General features: G+C 44.0%; 1 protein-coding gene across 4 annotated transcripts; it reads left to right on the top strand.

Moving 5' to 3' along the window:
- The first annotated feature begins 1,031 nt into the window (after positions 1–1,031).
- Positions 1,032–25,591, top strand: MSANTD3 (Myb/SANT DNA binding domain containing 3). 4 transcript variants are annotated; one of them, XM_034967887.4, is made up of 3 exons: positions 1,032–1,277; positions 15,754–16,204; positions 24,411–25,591. In XM_034967887.4, exons 2-3 carry the CDS (start codon positions 15,787–15,789, stop codon positions 24,818–24,820), a joined length of 828 nt encoding a protein of 275 aa, XP_034823778.1. In that variant the 5' UTR covers positions 1,032–1,277; positions 15,754–15,786; the 3' UTR covers positions 24,821–25,591. The 4 variants fall into 4 exon arrangements, with proteins under 4 accessions (XP_034823778.1, XP_057154665.1, XP_008972332.1 ...); XM_057298682.2 differs by lacking the exon at positions 24,411–25,591 and adding an exon at positions 19,011–22,084; XM_008974084.5 differs by lacking the exon at positions 1,032–1,277 and adding an exon at positions 1,295–1,453.
- Positions 25,592–26,007: the final 416 nt, after the last annotated feature.

The raw sequence follows: 26,007 nt of genomic DNA, 5'->3' as shown, positions 1-26,007 counted from the left end.
CAAATATCTATCAAGGGATGAATGAATAAACAAATTATAATATACACATACAATGGGATATTAATCAGCCATAAAAAGGAACGAAGTACTGATCCACGCCTCAACATGGATGAATCTTAAATACAGGCTAAGTCAAAGAAACGACACAAAAGGCCGCATATTGTATGGTTGCATTTATATGAAATACCCAGAAAAAAGTAAACTCACAGAGATAGAAAATAGCTGAGTCGTTGCCAGGGTCTGGAGGAAGGAGGGACTGGGGAATTACTGCTTAATGGAGTATGGATGTTTCAGAACTAGATAGAAGTGGTTGCTCAACATTATGAATGTAATAAATGCCACCAAATCGTTCGCTTTTAAGTGGTTTATGTTATGCGAATTTCACCTCAAAAAAAAAAAAAAAAGTTAAAAAGCCTTCTCTGCCTTTCTCTGGGGTTGGAGTCTTCCCAATGGATCCAGGGCAAAAGAAACATCCAGCCACTCTGTTTGCGGGAGGAGCAAAGGGTGGCTTGTCCCGACAGTTTGAGCTGTTGTGCATGCATTTACACACGCATTAATTCCAAATGAGTCAGCACAGTGTCCGAGACAGGTCCTGGGCTCCAGTGAGCACAGTGGCTGTCCTGGGGGAGGCACGTTCCGCAAATTAACAGAAGTTCTGATAAACTCAGCATAGGGGGATTCGCTGTCCCAAGTATCAAGGAGTCCTAAAAGAAAAGGGCCTATTTCAGTCGGGGGACCTGGACTGAACTAACTCGTGTTCATGGCCGCCAAATCCCGTGTGACAAATGTATTCTTTTGTTGTTCATAGAAATAAAACAGTTTTTCGGGCCGCTTCAGGAGCTCCTCTGCAAAGGTGGGGAAAAAAGGCAACTAAATCAGCACGAGGACGTCAGCCCGAGGATGTCAGGAGCGGGGTCGGTGCGGACGGGCAGGTGGGCGGGGGGGCACCCCGCGCCCCGCCCCAGTCCCCTGGAGGCCGGCGGCCGCAGCTCGGGGAAGTGGGGACTGGCGCGGGGCCGCCCTCCCGCCCTCCTCGGCGGCGCCGACGGACCGGCAGGCGGCGGGCGGTCCGCGAGGGGGCGGCGGCGTCCGGGCTTTGTGGCCGCGGCGCGCGCGGCGGGGCCTGGCCGGCCGGGGGCGCGCCGCCGCCGCCGCCCGGCGCTCGGGAGCCCGCGGCCCTCCCGGCCGCCCTGCTTGCGAGAGGAGCCCAGGCCGCCCGCGCTCGCGCCTCGCCGGCCCCTCCCCCGGTCGCCGCGGCTGCCGCGCCGCCGCTGCAGGTAGGAGGCTCCCCTTCCGGGCGGGCCGTAGCCGGGCGGGGGCGGGGGTAGGGGGCGCGGGCCGGGCGTAGAGGGGGCCGGGGGCCGGCATGGAGGGTTTCGGGCCGAGCCGCCGCGACCCCGGCCTTGCAGGCTGGGCGCCGGGCGGCCGCCTCTGCGCGCCGCGATGGGACTCGGTGAGTAGGGCCGGCCTGCTGCCTACAAAGCCCCGGGGCGCGGGCCTCCGGGGTACTCAGTGGCGCGCCCATGGCTGGGAGCGGGGTGGGCTTTGGACTCCAGGGCTCGGGGAGCTGCTTGGGGGGAATCCAGGTGACCTGCAGTACCGCGGTCTTCCCATCCCGGCGTCACCACTGTGTGCTGATCACTGTGCTCGGCGCTTTTCCATACTTGTCTCCTTTAAGACCTCCAGTGCCCCGCCCGTCCAGAGTGTAACGGGAGGGATCCCTCACTTGCAGGATGAAGGCCGAGCATCACATCCTTGCTCGACTGACCTTGGGAAAGCTCCTTTACTCCGAGCCGGGGCTACTGTTTCTGTAAATTAGAGGCGGGGGTCGGGGGGGCGTGGTATAATATCTACCCTCAGGTACTATTGTGAAAGATAATGTATGTAAATGATAACAGCTAAATTTTGAGCACTCTGTATGTACCAGGCCCTAGGTACTAAACAGTTGGCATGAATTATCATTGAATCATCACCCTGGCGCTGTGAGGTAGTTACTGTAAATTGCATGAATAATCTTTATTTAGGAGTACGAAACAGTGAAGAATTTAGTCTCCCTATTCCGATTCAGGAGGTTGGGTATTTCTTAGGCGTGATAACATTTAACATTACAGACGTTCCTGCAGTATCGAGGAGAGTAGTTATAGGATGCAGGGATATATTTGTCATACATTTAAAACTGGAGGTAGGATAATATCAGGGCCAGAGAGTGTGCCTTTCAGCATGTCAGAGCAGATGATTGTATTCCAAGGAAATTGCTGAATACTAATTAAAAAACATAGTTTCTGAGTTAGGATTGAGGATGGCTGTGGGAGTCCGGGGCCAGAGAGAGACATGAGATGGACAAGGGGGAGAAGAAGGATTCTGAAGTCCTGGAGGAAGATGTAGAGGAAGGCACCAGGGTTCACCATCCCTCCCCTGCAGCATTGCTGGGCCAGATTTCATCCCTCCCGTAGAGACCCGGGCTAGGGGACAAAGGCTGCTGGGGCAGGGGGTGGGGAGGGATGTTATAGGTTGTCTCTTTTTACTCCCAGGCCGCCAAAAATATTCAGATTGATGGAGGGTCAGGTGATTGGGCCTCCTAAAATGCCATTATCCCTTCTCACAAAATTCTTGTGTTTCAGGGCATGGGGATGCTTGCCAGCCCTAATGGTTGATGAGATGCTTAAAATACAAAGGTCTCACTGATATAATGGAAGAGTGCATTTTCAACACCATTCACTGGGTTAGAGAAGTAATGGGCCTGAGGAGATTATTTTGGGTTTAGAATGGGGAGAACTAAAAAGGCTTTGGATCCTGAAGAAGGAAGAGAGGCAGGAAGGGCCCAGGCACTGCACCTGTGGGGAAAGGCAGGAGAAGAAGGAGCTGAGGACTTCACCCCACCATCTGCAGAATACCCAACAGGCTGTTCAGTTCTCAGCTACCAAGGGGGCACCCTTTCCTCTCCCAGTTGGTGATGATTTGTTAACGTATTGTGGAAGATCAAGGGCTGGACTCAGGCACTCCTGTCCTGAGTGAGTAGGAAAGACGTCTGGGAGAAGGGTGGTTTATTTTGTTTTTAACCAGGCATTGAAGCAGAGAGTAGGTGGGTACGTAGCGATGGTGAAGGTAGGGAACATCATGCATAGTTGGAAGAGCAATTGCTTTGGAGAGATAGACAGTTTGGGGTTTGAATCCTAGCTCTGCCATTTCTTAGCTTTGTACATTTTTTGTGAGGATAAAATAATGTTTTTTCACATATCTGGCGTGCAGTTCAACAAGCACTAGTACCGTATTCCCTGTCCGTGATAACATTCATTCAATAAATGTCTGCTGAGCACCAGTCGTGTGCTGAGTCATATGTTACATCCTGGGGATACAGCGATGAGTCAGAAATTATGTATTCCCCTAGGAATTTCCCAGTCCAGTGTGGGAGATGGACGCAAAGAGCAAATTGCAAAAAATATGGGAAGTGCTACAGTACAGTCATGTACAACTGTCAGTGAGCTCATAGAAGAGTAACTCATTCTGAGCCAGTGGGAACTCAGGGCCAATCTATATCTAACAAGGTGAGTATGAGACCTTATGACACAGGTTTTTGTTTTTTTTTTGGGGGGGGACAGTCTCGCTCTGTTGCCCAGGCTGGAGTGCAGTGGCATGATCTCGGCTCACTGCAGTCTCCACCTCTTGGGTTCAAGCGATTCTCTTGTCTCAGCCTCCCAAGTAGCTGAGATTACAGGCACCCACCACCACGCCCAGCTAATTTTTGTAGTTTTAGTAGAGGTGGGGTTTCACCATGTTGGCCAGGCTGGTCTCAAACTCCTGACCTCAGGTGATCTGCCCACCTTGGCCTCCCAAGGTATTGGGATTATAGGCGTGAGCCACCGTGCCCAGCTATGACACAGGTTTTGAATGCTCCTTTACCACCTAACTTTGATCTCTTTTACCTTTGTCTTATCTTTGCCCTGCTAGTCTCTCCTCTCTCTCTCAAAAAAAAAAAAAAAAAAAAAATCTAGTTGCAGTGTGTGTGTAATTTGTAAGCTGCTTCAAACCCATTTTAGAAGGAAGCCGTTATAAAGAAAATAAACATAACAGACTGGGTATTAATTGAGGAAGGCTTAACAAAAATTGCATGAGAGTTGGGCTTTGAAGATTGAAAATGGGCCGGGCGCGGTGGCTCACGCTTGTAATGCCAGCACTTTGGGAGTGAGACTCTGTGTCAAAAAAAAAAAACAAAGAGATTGAAAATGGGCCCTTGGTGGCCTTGGGGTAAAGGATTCCAGCCAAAGGAAGCCGCATGTTGAGTTTGGTCTGGTTAGGTTGAAAATACATGGAGAGAATGAGGGGCTGGTGGGGGTGCTATAATCAGGACCAGATCCGGAAAGGCCATGAATGCCATGTGAAGAGTTGGGACTTTTATCGTTTAGGCAGTGGGAGAGACGTCTGAGGTTTACAAGGAGGCCTGTGGCTTGATCACTGTGTTTTAGGAAGATCCCTGTAGTTGTGTGGAAGAGGGTATGGAAGTTTGGGAGACCATTTTAGAGATTAGCTCTGTCCACAGACATGGGCAGTGAGAATGGGAGAGGAGGGAACAGATGTTTGGGTAAAATGTACCATAGGTCTTGTTAATTAGTTGCATGTGATTGAAGATTACATTTCTGCTTTGGGAAGCCAAGTTGATGTGGCTGACATCATCAGAAATCAGGAGATTTTGGTGTATGGGGAATAATTAGTTTTTGGCTATGGAGAATTGGAGTTTTCTGAGGTACCCATGGTGGGGCACAGAGGTGGCTGATAGATAATTGGAAATGTGTTTGATGCTAAGGAGAGAGGTTGAGGCTTGGAAGAGAGGTTCTTCCATCACTGCCACTTTATTCTTTTTCTTTTTTTCTTCTTTCTTTTTGTTTTTGAGACGGAGTTTTGCTCTTGTTGCCCAGGCTGGAGTGCAACGGCGCAATCTCGGCTCACCGCAACTTCCACCTCCCGGGTTCAAGCAATTCTCCTGCCTCAGCCTCCTGAATAGCTGGGATTACAGGCATGCACCATGATACCTGGCTAATTTTGTATTTTTAGTAGAGACGGGGTTTTTCCATGTTGGTCAGGCTGGTCTCGAACTCCCGACCTCAGGTGCTCCTCCCACCTCGGCCTCCCAAAGTGCTGGGATTACAGGCGTGAGCCACCATGCCTGGCCTTTTTTTTTTTTTTTTTTTAAAGAGACAGCTTTTTACTCTTTCACCTAGGTTGGAGTGTAGTGGTGCAATCATTGTTCACTGCAACCTCAGATTCCTGGGCTCAGGTGGTCCTCCCACTTCAGCCTCCCAAGTAGCTGGGATTACAGATGCTCATGCCTGGCTAATTTTTTAATTTTTATTTTTAGAGATGGAGTATCACTGTGTTGCCCAGGCTGGTCTCAAACTTCTGGCATCAAGCAGTACTCCCCCCACTGCCTTCCAAAGTGCTGGGATTACAGGTGTGAGCCACTGTGCCTGCGTCCCCACTCCCAACTTTTTTTTAAAACAAACACTTACTGTGAATCTACTATGTGCTGAAGATACAAATAAAATGTAGTTCCATGCCTCGGAGCTCACCGTCAGATAGGGAGAGCCTTCAGGATATGGATAGATCTCAGTGCAGAGTAATTCTGAGTGCTGCAAGAGGTAAATACTTGGTACCCTTGTCCTAGAGAAGATTTGAGAGCCGATGGTTGTAGCTGAAGTGGTGGGAGTGGAGGAGAGTGTATTCAGTAGACGAGAAGGAGGCTGGAGTGGGAACACCTACAGAAGGGGACCTTCTGTTTTTCAACACTGCTTTCTGTGGAAGATACCTTAATAATGATTCCAAAGGCATTTCAGGGAAGTCGTGGGTGGGGATGGTTTAAGATGGAGTGTGGGGAAGGGGAAGGACGGGGTTAGGACTTTAAGAACTCTCATCTGGTTTATAGAGGGGACTGTGAGGATGGGAAAGTGGGGGAGCCCTGGCTTTCAACACAAGGCTGGTTCTGCATGCACACAGTCACACTCAGGCGCAGACGATGAAAATAAACACTTCCAAGTTACATGGCTGCCTGGAGTGGGTGGAAAAGTGGTAGAGAGGGAATGCATTAGAGAAAGCAAGTTCGGTGCTAGGCTTGACTGGAAAGCTCTCGAAAAGGAAAGAAAGAAGGTAGAGAGGCAGAGAGAGCTTGGGTGAGTGGCCATCCTGGGCACACAGGTATGTACATGTGCAGGCAGGTAAGAGTACTGTCCAATTACTCTCACCTCTGGATAAAATGAAATCCTGAAGGCATCATAGTGGTTGTGAGGCTCTTAAAACATTGCCATTTCTACCTTCTTTGAACTGTAATGATATTTGCAAGAAGGAAACGATTATTTTATGATAAATCCTTTGTAAGAGGAGAAATTTAAAATAATAAAACATCTAGCAATAATCAGTTAAAAAATGCAAATGGAAAGCAGGTTGGTTATGGCAGCTAATTCCACAAATATTTATTGAGTGCTTGATGTACACCAGGCACTCTTCAAGGAGCCGTAGTGAACAGATCAGATCACCTGCTTTTGCCATTTCACCTGGAACTGCTTAACTTGCACAGTTAAACCTGTTTAAAGGCCTTAAGCAAAATAACAAGGTCATCTAAAGTGCTGAGATCACTTCATTCTGCTGTAATGCTCTCTTTCATTGGCCAGTAGCTCCACCAGTCTCATAAATAATCAGAAAATACCAACTATGTGTCTTTGGCAGTGAACTGTGGAAATTAGATTGCAGAAAAACCATTTTAATGGCAGTGCTAACATGGATGACCAGTACTGGATAGGACTTTAGAGAATACCCCCTTGAGCTTTATAATTTAGAGACGAGGAATTGACAGCAAGTAAAGAAGACGTGCCAAGACAAATGTCACAAAATGAATGACAGAGTTGAGAGCAGTGCCCTGGAGTTTTCAAATGGTACAGTCGGGGAGGCTTGAGAGTACCTAGCAAAAAGGGCATCTTGATGGTGAGGGGGTTCTGAAGTGGGAGAGGGGTTGGAAAGCAAATGATGAAGCCTTGATTTCAGACTCTTCTCTGTTACTAGGGACTTGGGAAGCCCTGTTTTGCTCTGAGCCTCAGTTTCCTCAACTGTTAAGTAAGAGGATTAGATTGAGGTCCTTCTTTAAATTTATTTATATTTTTTCTTTTTCTAAAGCTCCACTCTCAGAAGCAGTGGTAGGGTTGGGATTTGAGGCCATGGGTCCAAGCCCATGTCCTTAACCTCTATATTATACTACCTTTTTTTTCTTGGAGACAGGGTCTTGCTCTGTCACCCTGGCTGGCATGCAGTGGCATGATCATATCTCACTGCAACCTCAACCTCCTGGGCTCAAGGGATCCTCCTGTCTTAGCCGCCCTAGTAGCTGGGGCTATAGGCACATGCCACCTTGCCTGGCTAGTACTTTTAATTTTAATTTTTATAGCAATGGAGTTCTCCCATTGTTGCCTAGGCTGGTCTTGAACCCCTGGGCTCAAGCAATCCTCCTGCCTTAGCCTCCCAAAGTTCTGGGATTACAGATGGTGATCACCACACCTGGCCAAGGTCCTTTGTAGTTTAAAACAAAGGTTATTTTTGAGATGTTGAGTCAGGAGACAGGCAAGATACTAGGGTAGGAGACAGCCTTTCTTTAGAGCAAACGGATTGCCCATTACTTTCCAGGCCTTGCTTGTAGGGAGGGCTGCCACGTGTCCTTCAGTTCACCCACCACTTCTGAATATGTTAAGTCTTTACCTCCCGAGTTGTGGCCCTGCTTTGTTCTCAAGCTAATCTAATTTCAGTCTATTCAAGGAGGAATTAAGGTTCCTGTTCTAGATCCCCCCAGTTTTGGAGTATGTCCCTAGGCTCATCTCTGTCACTGTGCTTATCACACTGTCTTGTCACCAGCCTATCCCACAATACATGTGCATTATGTCTTCATGGGACTCTGATGTCCTCATAGGTCTGTGATCTCCTTGATCTTAAGGAATACCATTCTCTCTGATGCCTGCACAAAGTAGGTGTTTGGTTAATCCTCATATATCCTACCTGCCTCTGCTTTCTGTTGATCCCCTACCCTACTGTGGACACATATACATCCTGCTCATTTCTTCCTTTGAGACAGTCTTTGGCTGGGTGTGGTGGCTCACACCTGTAATCCTAATCCCAACACTGGGAGGCTGAGGCAGGCTGATCACCTGAGGTCAGGAGTTTGAGATCAGCCTGGCCAACATAGAGTGAAACCCCATCTTTTCTAAAAGTACAAAAATCAGCTGAGTGTGGTGATGGGTGCCTGTAATCCTAGCTACTTGGGAAGCTGAAGCAGGAGAATTGTTTGAACCCAGGAGGCGGAGGTTGCAGTGAGCCGAGATCACGCCACTCTACTCCAGCCTGGGCGACAGAGCTAGACTCTGTCTCTCAAAAAAGAAAGAAACAGTCTTTGGTGTATACTTCCTCCTTTCCAATAACACTGTCCCCACTCAGAGTCCAGGCCTTCTCTTATCAATTATTTATCTGATGATCTTCTTCAACTCTCTCCATTCATATCCTATACATTCTTAAAGATCTAGCTCAAATGTCCTCTTGTTCATGAAGAATGCAAGTGAACCTCTTCCCTCTTCTTCATGCTCAAGGTGCTTTGTCCTCTCTTCTGGTGTCTGTTTCAGCGTGCCTCTCATTTTAGTTGTCAGTTTGTGCATGTCAGCGCTCTTTCTAGGCTGGAGGGTTCAGCCTGTCCTTGTATCTCCCACATACTCTAGAACAGTGCTGAGCCTTTGGCAGGAGTTCATTACATATTTGTTGAATTGTGTGTGTATGAAATAAAGAGCCAATAACTTGTTATATATACACACACACACACACACACGCACACACACAGTACTATTTTACTTTTGGAAGCAGTTTAATATGGGTGGAAAGAGTAGAAAGAACTAAAATTGATTGAAGCTGTAGTCTGTGTTTCTTTATTCACGTTGCAGGACTGTTGCGCAGAGGGAATGAGGCAGGGCCGGGATAGCGGGGGAGTAACTCCATTTCACAGATGAAGCATTAGAGGTTGATTGACTTGCCCAAAGTCACACGGTTGGGTGAGGGGTAAAGTCAGGATTTGAGCCCGGGTTTTCTGCATCCAGTGTCTTGGTTCATTTCACCTCACTTTAAGATCAGCAGTCTATTAATGTCCTGAAGTCTGATTTTCCAGTGCCATAGCTCTTCAGTCATGGTACCCATTCTGAGTATTAACTTCAAAGAACTCCCCTTTCCACAAAGAGCAAGAGATGTGAAATCTTGACAAGTTTCTCTGTCTTTGCTCAAACTTTAGGACTTAGTTTCACCCTTGGTGGACTTAAAAATCACTAGATGGTATATTAGTCTTCTCAGGCTACCATAATAAAATACCACAGATTGTGTGGTTGAAACAACAGAAATTGGATTCTTGCAGTTCTAGAGGCTGAGAAGGCCAAGATCAAGGTGTTGGCAAGTTAGATTTCATCCTGAGATCTCTTCTGTTGGCTTGTAGGTGGTGGCCATCTTGCTGTGTGCCATCTTGCTGTGTTCTTACATGACCTCCTCTTTGTAAGCCATTGAGGGTAGCAGGGCACGCCAGCTTCCTGGTGTCTCTACTTATCAAGGCACTAACCCCACTGGACCAGGGCCCCATACTTATGTCCTTATTTAACCTTAATTGCTTCCTCAGTTGCCCAGTCCCCAAATACAACCACTAGGGAATTAGGGCTTCAACATATGGATCTTGGGAGGACACAGACATTTAGTCCATAAACAGATGAATTTTTGTTTTAAGTTGGATAGTAAATGTATGCATTACAGTATTCTGGTGGTTTAGTCAATGTTAGTGTTTTGGAAATTGTGCTAATTGTTTCCTTCTTCTTCTTCTATGGGTGTTGGAATTGTGCCTTTTTATTTAGGCCTATCTATGGGTCTTTGCCTAGCCCAAGGGGAACTTCCATTGCATTTGGATTTTGCTATTTTATTTGACCATTTCTACTTTAATGCAGCTTTTTTTCATTAAGAGATGGGGTCTCACTGTGTTGTCCAGGCTGAAGTGGGGTGACTGTTCACAGGCACAATCATAGCTCACTGTAGCCTCTAACTCCTTGGCCCAAGTGATCACCCTGCCTCAGCCTCCCAAGGAGCTGGGACTACAGGCACACCACCATACCCAGCTAATGCAGCCTTTAGTGTACTGTTTTGTCATGTATGATGCTGTGTGCATGGTGGGCTGTTTTATGCCTATATCAAAATATCTGCATTTATGAAATGTTTACTGAGCGCCTACTTTGTGAGGGTCACTGGGCTGCTTGTTGCCCTACAACCATGCATAAGAATGGATCATATACTGTCTAGCAGAACAGCAGACACAAGAGATAATGGCTCCTGAGCAGAATTGGGGACAGGGAAGTCCAGTCTATCCCTAATAAAAGTTGATGCGGCAGGGAACGCTTTTTATGTTGTCATTTATAAACAATTATGGACAATTGATGAATAGTTTTAAACAAGAGTATCCTTTCTAGCCTCAAAGTTTCTATTAATAAGCATTAATAAGCTTTGCTGGAGAGACCTCTTTGGGAAGTATTTGTTTTTGTGCTCAAGCGGAATGCCAGCATTCCCCGGAGGCATGGACCATGTTAAAGCTCCAAAAGATCTCCACAGTTACCTTTCAAACATACAGTCTTTTTGAGACAGAGTCTCACTCTGTTGCCCAGGCTGGAGTGCAGTGGCTCGACTTTGGCTCACTGCAACCTCCGCCTCCCAGGTTCAAGTGATTCTCCTGCCTCAGCCTCCTGAGTAGCTGGGATTACAGGCACCTGCTACCACGCCTGGCTAATTTTTTTATTTTTAGTAGAGATGAGGTTTCACCTTATTGGCCAGGCTGGTCTTGAACTCCTGACCTCAGGTGATCCACCTGCCTCGGCCTCCCAAAGTGCTGGGATTACAGGTGTGAACCACCATGCCTGGCCCAAACATACAGTCTTACTGGATCAAGGGCAGAAATTATTTCAGAGCTCTGGTTAGATTGAGGAAGGTACACGTGGGAGGATTGTGGGCCCTAAGTTTGAAATCGAGAGGAGGTGATGGAGGGAGGGAAATGAGTGGGGTAAGAGCCAACAGATGGAGACACACTCCACCTAAATTGCCCTACCCTGGGCCCTTTCCCGGCTGATGATTAGAGTGTTAATGCCCATACTTTGAGGAGGGGAATAGAGGCTATCACTAGGTCTGAAACAAGAGAGCTAAGCAGAGCAGAGAGGAGCATGAGCATTGGAGTAAGTCAGACCACTTACTATTTTGTGACCAGAGTAAGTTACTGAGCCACAGTTTTCTTATCTGGGAAATGGGAATGGTAATTGGTTAAGGGAGATAAACAGCCTATTTCACAAGGCTGTTGAAAATCCATAAGGAACCTTTGGGGTACATTGCCTTGTATCAGAATCCCTTTATAGCCAGGCAGAATGCAACCGCAAAGCCCAGTGAGGCCTGCTGTTCTACAAAATTAAGCAAAGTAAATTGGTAACTTTGGATTTACTTAGCTAGTGATTAAATAACAGTTTAGTTAATAGGCTATTAATGGTCCCCAGGTGTTGGTAATTCTGAGCATTTGCTTTTAAGAGCAGTTGTATAATTTCTTCTGGTACTTTATATATGTAAATATATATATACATGCATATGTATATGTATTTTTAACAGAAAACATTGAAGTATAACAAACTGTGCTCTCAGAGGCTATTTTTGGGAGGGTTAAATGATATTGTGCATATTAAACATTTGTTACGCCTACAGTAAGGGCTCAATACAAGTTATCTGCTATTATATTATTGCTATCATTATTATTACTCTGAGACTCAACTGGCCACATGTAGGGCAAGAACCTTTGTGAAATTTAGACTCCCCACAAGTCCACCACCACCTAGTGGCAGCTAGAGGTACTGCACACATCTTGAGGAAGAATTACATTGCTTGGAATTAATTCCATGTAATTTCAGTCCCACCAAGGATCACAGGACCTTTGTTCAGAGTGTGGCTTACTTACCTCAGAGCTGAAATTCATATATCATTAATCAATGAAGTGACATTTTTTACTTCCACAGTTGGCACAGAATAAAAAAACAAAATAGGGAAATGGACATGCTCATGTGCTGTTAATAGAAATGTAATTGGTGCAACATTTTACAAGGACAAGTTGGGGATATAACATAAGTCTTAAGTGTTTTTATCTTTTGGTGGAGAAGTCCTAGGAATTTATCTTGAAGAACTAAAATAGAAAAAAGAGATTTATTTAGAATGTGTGTGTGTGTGTGTGTGTACACACACATATAATGTATATGTAAAATAGCATTACGTATAACAACAAAATGGGGAGTAATCCTTTTTTCATTTGTGAATCAGAGTTCTTAATCCTTACAGTAGCAATTCTTAGAAGTGGGGAAAGTTGGCATATTGATATCTGGAGCAGAGACATTGAGGTTAGGGAATTGGATCAGAATCTGCTGTGTAAGCTGTGTAATTTAAGAACAGGCAGTGTACCTATTGATTTCCTAACAAAAACTACAGAAAGTTAAGCTGGACATAGACATCTTGGCAGATAGAGATAATACAGAAGAGAGATATTGTACAGGGTGTATGTTAATAAATTTCAGTTTGGGGAACATTGATTCATAGGGAATAAAAGTATGGGTGAAGGTAAAAAATTAATTTGGGACCTTTGAGGAAGAAGGAGCCTGGATTGGGTATCATTGTATGGATATTAGAGCAACATGATCAAAACAGAAGCATGGGAATTTAGCATTATAGGGACACATCCCCAAAGATAAATGTCCGCTCATTTAGCTTTGCTCAGGATCTGAGGGCCAAACCACCTTTGACATGTGTCCGAACCTCCCAGTGTCTGATACCTGATGTGTCCAGTATGAATGTAGAGCAGGGTACCTGGTATTTGGAGACACGGATTACCCTCGTACTTCATTCTATTAATAACAACTTTTAGGATGAGGCAGTGCGTAGTGAGAGACCGTGATCAGGTTCTGTCACCCTCATGTAAAGAGCACACTCCTTGGCGTCAATTTGAAGGGTGTCTGATCTGGCCCAGTCCTCTCCAGCCTCAGTCAAACAGATTTCAGCCATTCACAACTACAGAAACCCCTTCCCAGGCATAGTGCGTGAGTAGCCGGCTTGAAATAGTGTGATTCAAAATCAGTGTACTGTAAACTTAAAAGTCACAGCCTCCCCTGCCTAATTTTTTATTATGGAATTTAAAAACATAACAAAGGTTGAGAAAATAATGAATCCTTGTGTACATATGACCTTTGATTTCAAATTATTCCATTTTTGGCTTGTGGGGCTCTTTTCAAGTTGGTTCCTAATTTTTTTTTTTTTAATTTTTTTTTCGAGACAGAGTCTTGCTCTGTCATCCAGGCTGGAGTGCAGTGGCGCGATCTCGGCTCACTGCAAGCTCCGCCCCCCGGGGTCAAGCAATTCTCCTGCCTCAGCCTCCCGAATAGCTGGGACTACAGGTGTCTGCCACCACTCCCAGCTAATTTTTTTTTTTTGTAATTTTAGTAGAGACGGGGTTTCACTGTGTTAGCCAGGATGGTCTCCATCTCCTGACCTCGTGATCCGCCCGCCTCAGCCTCCCAAAGTCCTGGGATTACAGGTGTGAGCCATTACGCCTGCCCAGTTCCTAATTTTTTGACATGATTGGTCAGTTTTAAATGGACTGCCTCATCAGTATCTTGATGCATGCCTGTTACTCTGAGAAATCAGAGGCTTGGAGAATGTAAGAAGGACTGGGAATACGTAGGCCCTTCCCAACAAGGGGAACGATAATGCTTACTTTATTGCCGCAGTCAGTGTTGCTTAGCTACATTTTTGCCGTAACATATTTGAGAGGTTAATTTTATAGGAAGCTTTCTGTGATTGAAAGATATGGGAATAGCGTGCAGTCCTAAAACACACATAGGTTTCATACACTTCACTGGAAGAAGACATTCACTAAGCACCTGTTGTGTGAAACATGCTGACCCGGCACTGTAGAGGATGACAAAGTGACTTATGGGAATCATGGTTGAATCATTTGGAGTGACCCAAGGCAAGAGGCCGAGAAACAGCTGTGGAATGATTCTAAGAATACCAGACTCCTAGGGCAGTCCAAGCTCTGGACTTTCCATGTCACCATCTTTGTGATCTTGTGCAATCCACTTCACCTTTCTGACCCTTTCTTCTCTCAGCTGGAAAGAGACTTGAGGAATGTAAAGAGGGACACTGGACTCAGTCTCTTAAGTGCCTAGGCCCTTTCACATCTGAAATTACATACATTGTTTACTTAGGATTTTAAAAAGCAGCCCGCATACCTGAAGGATCACAGACTCCAACCCCTCATTTTAAGGATGAAAAAACTGAGGTTGCCATTGCTCCAGGTACATGCCACAGAGTGATGAAAACGTCAAATTTTTTTTTTTTTTTTTTTGAGACAGTGTCTCCTTTGTCATCCAGGCTGGAGTGCGGTGGTGCAAACATGGCTCACTGTAGCCTCGACCTCCTGGGCTCAAGCAGTCCTCCTACCTCAGCCTCCCAAGTAGCTGGGATTACAGGTGCATGCCACCACACCTGGCTAATTTTTTTTTTCTTCTTTTTCTTCCCTTTTTTTTTTTTTTTTTTTTTTTTAGAGACACGGTTTTGCCTTGTTGCCCATGCTAGTCTCGAACTCCTGGGCTCAAGCAATTTACCTACCTCAGCCTCCCAAAGTGCTGGGATTACAGGTGTGAGCCACTGTGCCCGGCTGTACATCTTTTTTTTTTTTTTTTTTTTTGAGATGGAGTCTCACTCTGTCACCCAGGCTGGATTGCAGTGGCACGATCTTGGCTCACTGCAACCTCCACCTCCCGGGTTCAAGTGGTTCTCCTGCCTCAGCCTCCTGACTAGCTGGGATTACAGGCGCACGCCACCACGCCCAGCTAATTTTTGTATTTTTAGTAGAGATGGGGTTTCACCATGCTGGTCAGGCTGTTCTGGAACTCCTGACCTCGTGGTCCGCCTGCCTCAGCCTCCCACGTCATATTTTATATTTGAGTACACGGTGGCTTCTTTTGTCCTCAGCTGTGACAAAAGTTTTGGAAAGCTGTTTAGTTCTAAAACTGGCTAACATGATTTGGGGGAATAATCAGTTCCCTAATATTAAAGAAAAATCAATTAACAAATCAGAGTCTAGGCTGGGCACGGTGGCTCACGCCTGTAATCCCAGCACTTTGGCAGGCCGAGGCAGGCAGATCACTTGAGGTCAGTAGTTCGAGACCAGCCTGGCCAACATGGTGAAACCCTGTCTCTACCAAAACTACAAAAAAAAAATTAGCCGGGCGTGGTGACAGGCACCTGTAATCCCAGCTACTCAGGAGGCTGAGGCAGGAGAATTGCCTGAACCCGGGAGGTGGAGGTTGCAGTGAGCTCAGGTCGTGCCACTGCACTCCAGCCTGGGTGACAAGAGCGAGACTCCGTTTTAAAAAAAAGAATGTTCAACTTTTCTTTTTTTGCTGTTATATACCAGATAGTCACAGTATAGCCACAACAATCCACTTTGAAATAAAACCCCATTCCTAGTACATTTCTAAATATTCTCCAGAGTCCTGAATATCATAATTCAACATTAATGGAAAAGAAAGTACTGTATTTCAGACAAGGGAATCAAGTCAGGAATTAAGCTTCAGTGATTTATAGGCATTTTTTTTGCTGGAGTTGGTAATCGTTGCTTCAAACTTCCTTTTACAGGATAGCTAGCGGCCAGGAGAAATACAGTGGAAAATGCAAAACAACGAAATTATAAAGCCTGCCAAATACTTCTCAGAATTGGAAAAGAGCATCCTGCTGGCTTTAGTAGAAAAGTATAAATATGTGCTGGAATGTAAGAAAAGTGATGCGCGAACTATTGCCCTTAAGCAGCGTACCTGGCAGGCGCTGGCCCACGAATACAACTCTCAGCCCAGCGTGTCCCTGCGGGATTTCAAACAGCTGAAGAAGTGCTGGGAGAACATCAAGGCTCGGACCAAAAAAATTATGGCCCATGAAAGGAGAGAGAAAGTGAAACGGAGCGTCAGCCCTCTCCTGAGTACCCACGTCCTAGGGAAGGAGAAGATCGCCAGCATGCTGCCGGAGCAGCTCTACTTCCTGCAGAGCCCCCCGGAGGAGGAGCCCGAATACCACCCCGACGCCTCAGCCCAAGGTATCCGTTCCTGATGCCAGTGTGCACGCTCTCACTGGGTATCTGTTTGACATTTTAATTTTAAAACCCTCCACTTTGAGGGAACTTCTAAAAATGAAACTTTTGTATCAAATCCAATTTTCCTAATTCAAGATCTCAGGATTATATAGGACATTCAAAGTCTCATAGAAGTGGGCGTGGTGGCTCATGCCTGTAATCCCAGCACTTTGGGAGGCTGAGGCGGGAGGATGGCTTGAGCTCAGGAATTTGAGACCACCCTGGGCAACAAAGTGAGACCCCTGTTTCTACAAAAAATAGAAAAAATTAGCTGGGCATGGTAGCATGCACCTGTAGTTCCAGCTACTCGGGAGGCTGAGGCTGGAGGATAACTTGAGCCCAGGAGGTGGAAGCTGCAGTGAGCTGTTATTGCGCCACTGCACTCCAGCCTGGGTGACGGAGTGAGACCCTGTCTCAAAAAAAAAAAAAAAAAAGTAATATATAAAAACAAAAGTACTTGTTTACATCATTGTGCTAGCTCTCTTGGAGACTTTATTATTACTTAAACATAAAGAAAAATAAGGGACTGGATTAATGGAGTTCTTATTAGTGAGGTGCTGCAGTTGCCTGTCAGCCTGTCTCAAATATGTTAAAGAGAATTGTATGAAGATTTGTATTCATCCACTCAATTTCACTTTTTTCAAAAAATATTTTTGGAGGTCCTTACTATTTGCAAAGCATTGCAGTAGGTCACTCAAAAGGCCATATTAAGAGTCAACCGGCTGGGTTCTGTGGCTCATGCCTGTAATCCTAGCACTTTGGGAGGCTGAGGCGGGCGGATCACCCGAGGTTGGGAGTTTGAGACCAGCCTGACCAACATGGAGAAACCCCGTCTCTACTAAAAATACAAAATTAGCCGGGTGTGGTGGTGCATGCCTGTAATCCTAGCTACTTGGGAGGCTGAGGCAGGAGAATCGCTTGAACTTGGGAGGCAGAGGTTGTGGTGAGCCAAGATAGCACCACTGCACGCCAGCCTAGGCAACAAGAGCAAAACTCCGTCTCAAAAAAAAAAAAAGAACTATTTCAAACTTTAAAAAAAGTGCAAAGAATAATATGATAAACGCCTGTTTTAGCATTCACCCAGATTAAAAACCAGCATTTTTTGCCATTATACTATTGTGATCCACAGTTTTGGTTTGTGGCACCCCAGGGATCTTGAAAAGCTCCAAAAGAAATTAACTTTAAGTTTAATATACTTCCATTAAAAAGAGAAAAATATGTCATACATAATTCTTAGGGAAAAAAACACTGTTATATAATGAAGGATGCAATGATAGTGTGTCATAGCTTCAAAAGGTTGGAATTTAGGGGCTATTGAAATGTCTCTAGGCAAGGGGAGGGTGGAAATGCACATAGATAAATTTCCAGAAATTCCTGCTTCTTTTCAGACAGGAAGTGGCCAGTTTATATAAAAATTAATTGCAGTTTGCAGAAGACAGACATTGAAGCAGAGGATGTTTCCTGGTGGGGGACAGAGGGTTGTTCATAAGGTGCTTCAGGGACCCAGCAAGCGCTTCCCCAGGAAAATCTGGTTCTCAGCTTGCAGAATGGGAAATTCAATTGTCAGTGCCTCCAGAGTAGACTGAGCTCTGAGGGACTGGCTCCTGTTAATTAAAAGTAACAAGAAGCAGTCTAAAGCCAGGAATGTTATCTGTGTAGAGTGGAAAAGATAATTGCCAAGTGAATCAAATACATGTTTTTGATTAGCACCTTTTTTTCTGTCCTGTAGGCAGACGATCCTGGAGAAGCAAATTATGATCAAAAGTTTGCTTACTGATCATTTGACCAAGGTTAAGTCCAGGAAGCCAGTTGCGTAACCATAGTGGTTTATGTTATGAACCTCATGCATCGATTTCCAGTGTGGGAACCTCATGCATCGATTTCCAGTGTGGGAACGTTGTGTCTGAGTTTTGATCCCTGAGTTCCCAAGCCAGGGTACCTCCTAGCAGACAGTTTATGGGGGCTCTGTCAGCTCTCTCTCTTATCACTCCTCATTGCTGCTTCTGTAGTGCATGGGCCCCCACTGCTAATTAATGGTGTCCTTGTTTTGGAGATGTTTATAGCTTTAGCCAGTTACTCTGTTCCTCTCCATCTTGCTGGCTTCAGAGCCATTCAGCTTCTGTGAGGTTGTGGAGGAGTGTGCTGGGGGAGGGAAGGAATGGATCAGCAGGGCTGCTCTTTACATTGCTTATGTTCCCTGGGAGATATTGCTGAGGACCATGCTGGTGTGAGCTGCCTTCTGTTCATTTTGCAAACCTGTGATCTAGATTATTGTGTATTGAATACATAGGGTTATTCTTAGGGGGCCTGGACAGTCTTGTTTCCCCATTTTCAAATTCTGGGGTGGGATCTAGGGAAGTTCATCCCACAGATTTTTTTCTCTTTCTCTTTGGAAGAAATGATGTAATTCATTTACTCATAAACATAATTTATAAATTTTCAGCAAGAAGGGAATAAAGGTACATTCTCAGTGTTTTCCTTATAGTAACATTTAATAGTGACTCAAGTATAAATTGATTTATTTTAAATTGGATGTTTGTACATAGATGACACTGGGGACTTCCCTTTTTGCTGGTGATTATTAAAGCATAGCCAAATGCTCCTTGCTCCTGTGTCCAGGTCCCATCTGGAGGGTGGTGGAGAACCTTGGTGCTTTGTCATTTGGGAAGTGTGTCCAAAGGTAATCTGTTAATACTAGTAGGTAGGGTACTGGTACTCTTTCTATACAGTAAAACAACTTTGAGTTCATTTCACTCATTTTGCATTTCAGTTTTCTTTCAAGAAAGAAAAAGAAGCCTGGAATTGTCAATCATCCTTTCTGGGACTTGGTAGGAAAAAGGTGGAAAATCTGCTATAGAGTTATGGCCCTCATTACATCTTGTGTATTTGACATAAGGAATGTGTGTGTGTGATCTTTCTATTTCTAACACTGCGCTGTCTAATACAGTTGTCACAAGCCACATGAGGCTCATAAGCACTTGAAATGTGGGTAGACCACATTAGGATGTGCTATAATTGTGCACACCACATTTTGAAGACTTAGTACCTAAAAATGTAAAAAAACTCATTACATAATTTTTATATTGTTACATGTTGAAACAATAATATTTTAGATATGTCGGATTAAAAAATATATTACCAAAATAAAATTTCACCTTTTTTTATTTTTCTAATGTTGCTCTGAGGATATTTAAAATTATATAAATAGCTTATATTGTATTTCTGTTGGACAATACTGTTCCAACACCTTACAGGGTACCTGTTACAGAATTAGGTACTCAGAAATTTATTGGAATTTATGATAAAACTGTTAAACAGGATGGACTCTAATAGTATTCCACTAGAGGCCTCCCTGCAACTACTTTTTGGTATGAGATAGTTTCAACTGTGTCATCTTGATCACTGTCCCTTGGATATACTTAGCTTTGTCAACAACTTTCTGAAAATGTCCATCTGCATTCGAACACACTAGTCTTAAAATTTAAGTATAACACTTAGGAATATATTAATATTTGCCAAAAAACCCCAGTATTTCCTCCTTAAATATATTAAAACAATTTACACCCTGCAGATTTTATGATGTGTGATAATTTGGCTTTGACACTTATCTTCCATTATTTTGAGGGCAACTGTGTACAGAACCAACTAAGGGAGCCAATAAAATTCGCTAGGAGTGGCTGGGAGGCTAGGATGACCAAAGGTCAAATACATTTAAGAAAACTAAGCTTTGGTGTAGCACCTAGATGTCTTAGGATAATTTATATTTAATTTCACATTCTATGCTCTAAAGTGATACTTGATAACTGTGAACATTTCTTAATAAATGCCATTATTATTACTGTTCAATCCTAATCTTTGGGGGTGAGATCTCTGGTACCAGAGGGCTGAGTTACACTTCCAGTCATGGCACCCCAGCCTCACTGGTCTGTGAAAAGCCTTTCTTTTGTTAGTTACGTGTTTGTTCTATTTTTATTCCATTCTTTCATTCTCTTCTCCTGCATCTGAATCATTCTAACGTGCTTGCATATCCTTTTACATGTGTTTTGTGTGCATCTATTTTAAATTTATGTAGATTTAAATTTGTGCTAGGGATACCATTTTCTCTCTTTTTTCACTTAGAATACTGTTTTTAAGATCAATTCCTAGGCCGGGCACAGTGGTTCACACCTGTAATCCTAGCACTTTGGGAGGCCAAGGCAGACCGATCACCTGAGGTCAGGAGTTCAAGACCATCCTGGCCAACATGGCAAAACTCCTATCTTTACTAAAACTACAAAAATTAGCTGGGCCTGGTGGCGCACACCTGTAATCCCAGCTACTTGGGAGGCTGAGACGGGAGAATTGCTTGAACCCCGGAGGCAGAGATTGCAGTGAGCCAATATTGCACCACTGCACTCCAGACTGGGTGACAGAGCCAGACTTCGTCTAAAAAAAAAAAAAAAAAGATCAATTCCCACTGCAGTGTGTAAGTCTAGTTTCTTTCTTTTAATGTGTTATATATACTCCATAGCATGCATCCACACATCTTATTTATCCCCTTTCCCAGTCAGCCCTATTTCCTGTATCTGGGGTTTGGCCTGTTTACAGTTTCCTTCCCCTCCTTTTGCTGTCATAGTAGGCTTTTCCTGCTGATATTAAACTTACTCCAGTTGTCCAAGTGAAAGAAAAGCCCCTTGGCTTTCCTGGTCCCAGGAAAGCTGTTGGGATTTCCTACCCTTTTTGCATAAGATTGAGTTGTTTTCTCCTTCAGGTGGCTTTGTTTTTACCTCTGAGAGAGATTACATGGTGTGTATTTGCAGCACAGTGCCATTCCTAGGCTAGTCTTTTTCCAATTAAGACAAGATTCTTCCCATCTGAACAGTAGTTGCTATTCATTGGAGCTAATATGTGTGTGAAAGTTAATTAACTATACCATTGAGCCTCTCTAGTTTAAAGCCCTGTTTTCTGCCAGAGTCTTCTTAAGAGGCCTGGCTTTTTTTTCCTTTAAAATTTGGATGTTAGCACACACTTAAACTAAAAAGAGTAGTTTTAAAGAAGAGTCATTTTTCTGCTCCCGGACACAAACATACTGTATTTTTATGTTCACAGCTCTAGAAATTTAGAGATCAAAATGCAGGATACACGCCCATATTCTTAATAAGAGATGGTTTTTTAGTGGATACAATTTGGAGGCTACATTTTAAGATATGCAAGTGATCAGCTGAGCAAGTGGAAGAGTGGGAGGCTGATTATTGTAGTGGTTGAGTTTGGATTTTGGAGTCATACAGACTTAGATTAGAATCCTGGTTCTTTCAACTAGTCATGTGACCTTGGATATTGTATTTGGTTTTCTATAATAATACCTCCCTCATAGGGTAAGGACTAGATGAGGTAATGCTATAAAGCACTAGCCTAGGACCTGGTTAGCTGCTCAAAAAACAGTAGGTGCTATCATCATCATCGTCATCACCATATCATCATCAGGTCTCTAAAGCCTGGAATTGTTGAGATGAAAGTGAGCCTTTAGAAATTGGAAGAGGCCGGCGCAGTGGCTCACGCCTGTAATCCCAGTATTCTGGGAGGCCAAGGCGGGCTGATTGCTTGAACTCAGGAGTTTGAGACCAGCCTGGGCAACATGGTGAAACCCTGTCTCTACCAAAAATACAAAAAATTAACCAGGCTTGGTGGTGTATGCCTGTAGTCCCAGCTAGTTGGAGGCTGAAGTGGGAGGGTCACTTGAGTCTGGGAGCCAGAGATGGCAGTGAGCTGAGATCACGCCACTGCCCTCCAGCCTGGGTGACAGAATGAGACCCCATCTCAAAAAAAAAAAAAAAAAAAAAAAAAAAAGAAGAAGAAGAAATTAAAGAAATTGGGCGAGACAGCAGCATTGTGAGGGGATGAACTTTAAGGACTCAGAGGAGTATCCAGAACTATCCCCTGGAATGAAATCAAAGAGAAAAGAGACTAGAAGTACCACAAAATGTCTAATGTGTCCAGTCTTCAAAGAAGACATTTTCAGATCCAAAACTAGAAAGGAAACAGGTGAGGTAATGCTCTTTGCAGTTGAAACTCACACCTGAGGGCCCTGTTCTCAGTGTTAACCCTCTCCCATTCCTTTGTCCTGTGCCTTGGTTACCCACACAGAGCACTGTTCCTTCTCCATGGTTGGGCGTGTTGGGAGGGATGTGACCCACTGCACGTAATTCACCCCATACACATTTCTTACATGCCCAGCACTATACCAGGCCCTGTGCTGGGTTCTCCATGAGGATGAGTAGAAGCAATCTCTGTCTTCAGGGTACTTAGAGACTTGAAAGGGAGGTAAACTGCCAGTTTTAACAAGTGTTCTGCCAGAGGTAGGCCCAGGAGGCAGTGGGAGCATGAAGGAAGAGCTGTCTTTGAGGCCAGAGCTGTCTCCAGGAAAGATTTCCAAGAGACATTTTCATTATTTCTGGATGGCACCGAAGTACTTTTTCTTTTTTTTTAAACTTCTCTTCCAGAAGTAAGATTTTTACCTTTTCTTTAATCATAATTAGGGACTAGTTATGGTTGTTACTTTACCTCTTGGAGTGGAATAATTAAACAGTAGCCATTTTCCTTTTATTAACAGGGTATTATGAGTTAGGTTTCCCCCAGTACCCATGAACATTCCCAGCATCTCATCTTCCAGAATAATGGAGTGGACGTAATAATGTAATCAACTATGTTAATAAATTGGCATTGTTTTTCTCCAAGGAGAAGATGCTCGTTATTGGAAATGTAAAGCTTCTCAAGAAAGCCTTAGAGTCACAGCTACAAGACTCCATGGGTTAGTGGAGTTAGTGGTTTCCTTATTGCAACTCCCTAATTGACACTGACGTTACTGCTCTAATAAAAAAAGCAGGGCAAACATAGCACCTACCAAACGTGGTATCCTTTTGCATCCATATACTCTTTCCTTTATATTCAAGGGTTCAGCCAATAAACATTTACTAGGCATCCATTGTGTACCAAACAAAGGAATTAGTGCCCAAGGATTAAAAAAAGAGAATGTCATGGTGCCAAAACAATACTAGTGTGTGTTAAGTGCTGTAACAGAAGAGTACACATATAAAGGAGAGACCTGAGGTTTCACAGAGCAAGCGGCATTGGTTTTGAATGAGTAGGAGTTGGGGGGAGGTTAAAAAAGCGAGACTACAGTAAGTGGAGGGACAGATAGCCTAACTTTAAGCGGAGGGAACAGTGAAACAGAATTATGAAAAAAAGCATGACCTTATAAAGGATGTGAGTAGCTTGTGGTAGGACTGAAGGGTGAACAGGGCATTTGGAAGAGTCAGACAAGAAAGAAAGGAAGGTCGGAATCAGGTTATGAGTTTACTTAGGGCAGATTAAGAACAGAGCCACAGATGGGAACCCCCAGGAGAATATGAAAAGGTAACAGGTGAGTAGAGCAAGAGTCTCTGTAAATCAAGAAGACTTGAGAAGGAGCAATCAGAGGGGAAGGCAGCTTAGAAATTAGGAGAGTCATGGTTCAGAAGCTAATGGAGGAAAGAAATTTCAAGGATAGTCAAGTACCAGGGACAGGTTAAATAAGAGGGACATTGAAAACTCCCCAAATGGCAGTGCTGGAGAGTAAAGAGAAAACGTATGTGAGGGAGTTAAGCCAGGGAATGTAGACTTATCTTTCAAGGAACAGCATTTACAAGATGGCTCTCCAGGGTAAGGGCTAACACCTGTGACCCGGAAACAGCAATAGCACTCTTGCAAAGATTACATATACATGTTCATAGCTGAATGAGAAGTTGGCAAAGCATGATCAGACTGATAGAGAACTTAATTTGAAGATCCACACTGGCCTTGCATTGTGGTCCTACGCTCATCAGAGTTGGGCATATTTCAGTTTAGAATATCAGCATAAAAAGGTCTCTGATTCTTGATAAAAATGGTTTCTGACCACGGATCCCATACTTTGAAGTTCTAGAAATAACCTAACAAAACCCCTTATCATTATTTCTTAAGAAAAAATTGCTTTTGATTTGTGGGTTTTTAAAAAGTCAGGTGTGGCTAGGGTCCCTGTAGACATGAAGGCCAAAGCAGACATGATTTTAGATACATCCTGTAATGAAGGACCCTGTCATTTGAAATAGGATTGGTTTTTTTTTTCTCTGCCTGTAAAATCTTTGAACATATGTTTTCTGCTACTGTTTTTCAGAATCATTTGCTGTTTCAAATAGAGAACTGTGCGATGATGAGAAAGAGTTCATACATTTTCCAGTATGTGAGGGGACCTCTCAACCTGAACCCTCGTGTTCAGCTGTCAGAATAACAGCCAATAAAAACTACAGGAGCAAAACCTCTCAGGAAGGTGCTTTAAAAAAGATGCATGAGGAAGAACACCATCAACAAATGTCCATCTTACAACTGCAACTGATACAAATGAATGAGGTGCATGTGGCCAAAATCCAGCAGATAGAGCGAGAGTGTGAGATGGCAGAGGAGGAACACAGGATAAAAATGGAAGTTCTCAATAAAAAGAAGATGTATTGGGAAAGAAAACTACAAACTTTTACCAAGGAATGGCCTGTTTCCTCATTTAACCGGCCCTTTCCCAATTCGCCCTAAGACTTTGGGGGTGGCTCTCTTGTAATTAATCTGTGTTGGCAAAGAATGTCTGGAACATGGACTTGGTGGTCAGTAACCTGTAACAGAGCTACAACTAGGAAAATTAGAGTGGTAGTAGTCACTTATTTAAGAATTCATTCAGGTAAACAGCTGCACCCTCTGTACCCCTTAAGTGGCAAAGAAGCTGTTATAGTCTTCTGAAAATTATCACTATGAGTGCTATAATTCTGAATATAATGTCTCTTAATTAGAATTCATACAAGAACCACGTGTGAGTGTTGTTGTTGTTTTTTTTTTAATCAAATGCAAGTGTGACTATAAAGGAGTGTGGCTGATTTTTTTTTTTTCTTTTTTCTTTTTAAACAGACAGCAGAACTTTTCTATCCAAATGAATGCCGTCCCATGGAAAGTGGCTGTCCTGGGAGGCTACACGTTTCTCCAATGGTGATGCTGTTGCTCAGAACTTGCTAGAGGTCTTTAGGGAACCTCCGTGAGAGCTGCAGCACCTTTTTAATTTTCTCGGTGTCATCCTCTGAGTATGGATTTTCTGTTTTTAAACAGCCCAAAGTTTAGAAGGGTATTTTCTAATGTGGCTCATAAACCACCTTTTAAGGCCTTTCCTCAAACAGGAGTTCTAAATAAGTCTCCAACAATAGTAGTTTTGTTGGAGCTAAGGATGTAACTACTTTGAGGGAGAAATGTTCGTTTAGATTTCTACATTCTGTTATGTTGGTTTTATTAAAAAAAAAAAGACTTGCAATTTTATAGTCACACTGTGTATGTTTTTTAAAGGTGCTGCCTTCCCAGCTGTGCTCCAGTTTTTCTCTTCTCTCTCTAGTTTCCTCCCAGCTTTGTACTACTGAGTTGATGGTTGCCCTTGCTTTTAGTCTTTAGCTACCAAAGGAAAGGCCCTTCCCTCGCCATGCTCATGGTGCTAGCCAGTAGTAATGCTTTGTAGCTGGCATTACATAATTAGCATTGGGCCTTTTGAGGATCCATTACCAACATATTCGGAAATATGGATTGATAAATGGATATTTTGACTGAGCTGCAGTATAGCTTCTCCTGTAGCCTCTTGTTAAAAACAGCCCCGGGTGTTGGGGACAGCAGTAGCTGGAAGCAGCAAAGTGACACTTAAGTGCCAAGGCAGATCAGCAGTTTCTGACAGTGAGAGTTCAAGGCCATGT

This window comes from Pan paniscus, chromosome 11, assembly GCF_029289425.2.
Source record: "Pan paniscus chromosome 11, NHGRI_mPanPan1-v2.0_pri, whole genome shotgun sequence".
Taxonomy (NCBI): Eukaryota; Metazoa; Chordata; class Mammalia; order Primates; family Hominidae; genus Pan; species Pan paniscus.
This window is presented reverse-complemented; position numbering and strand designations above follow the sequence as displayed.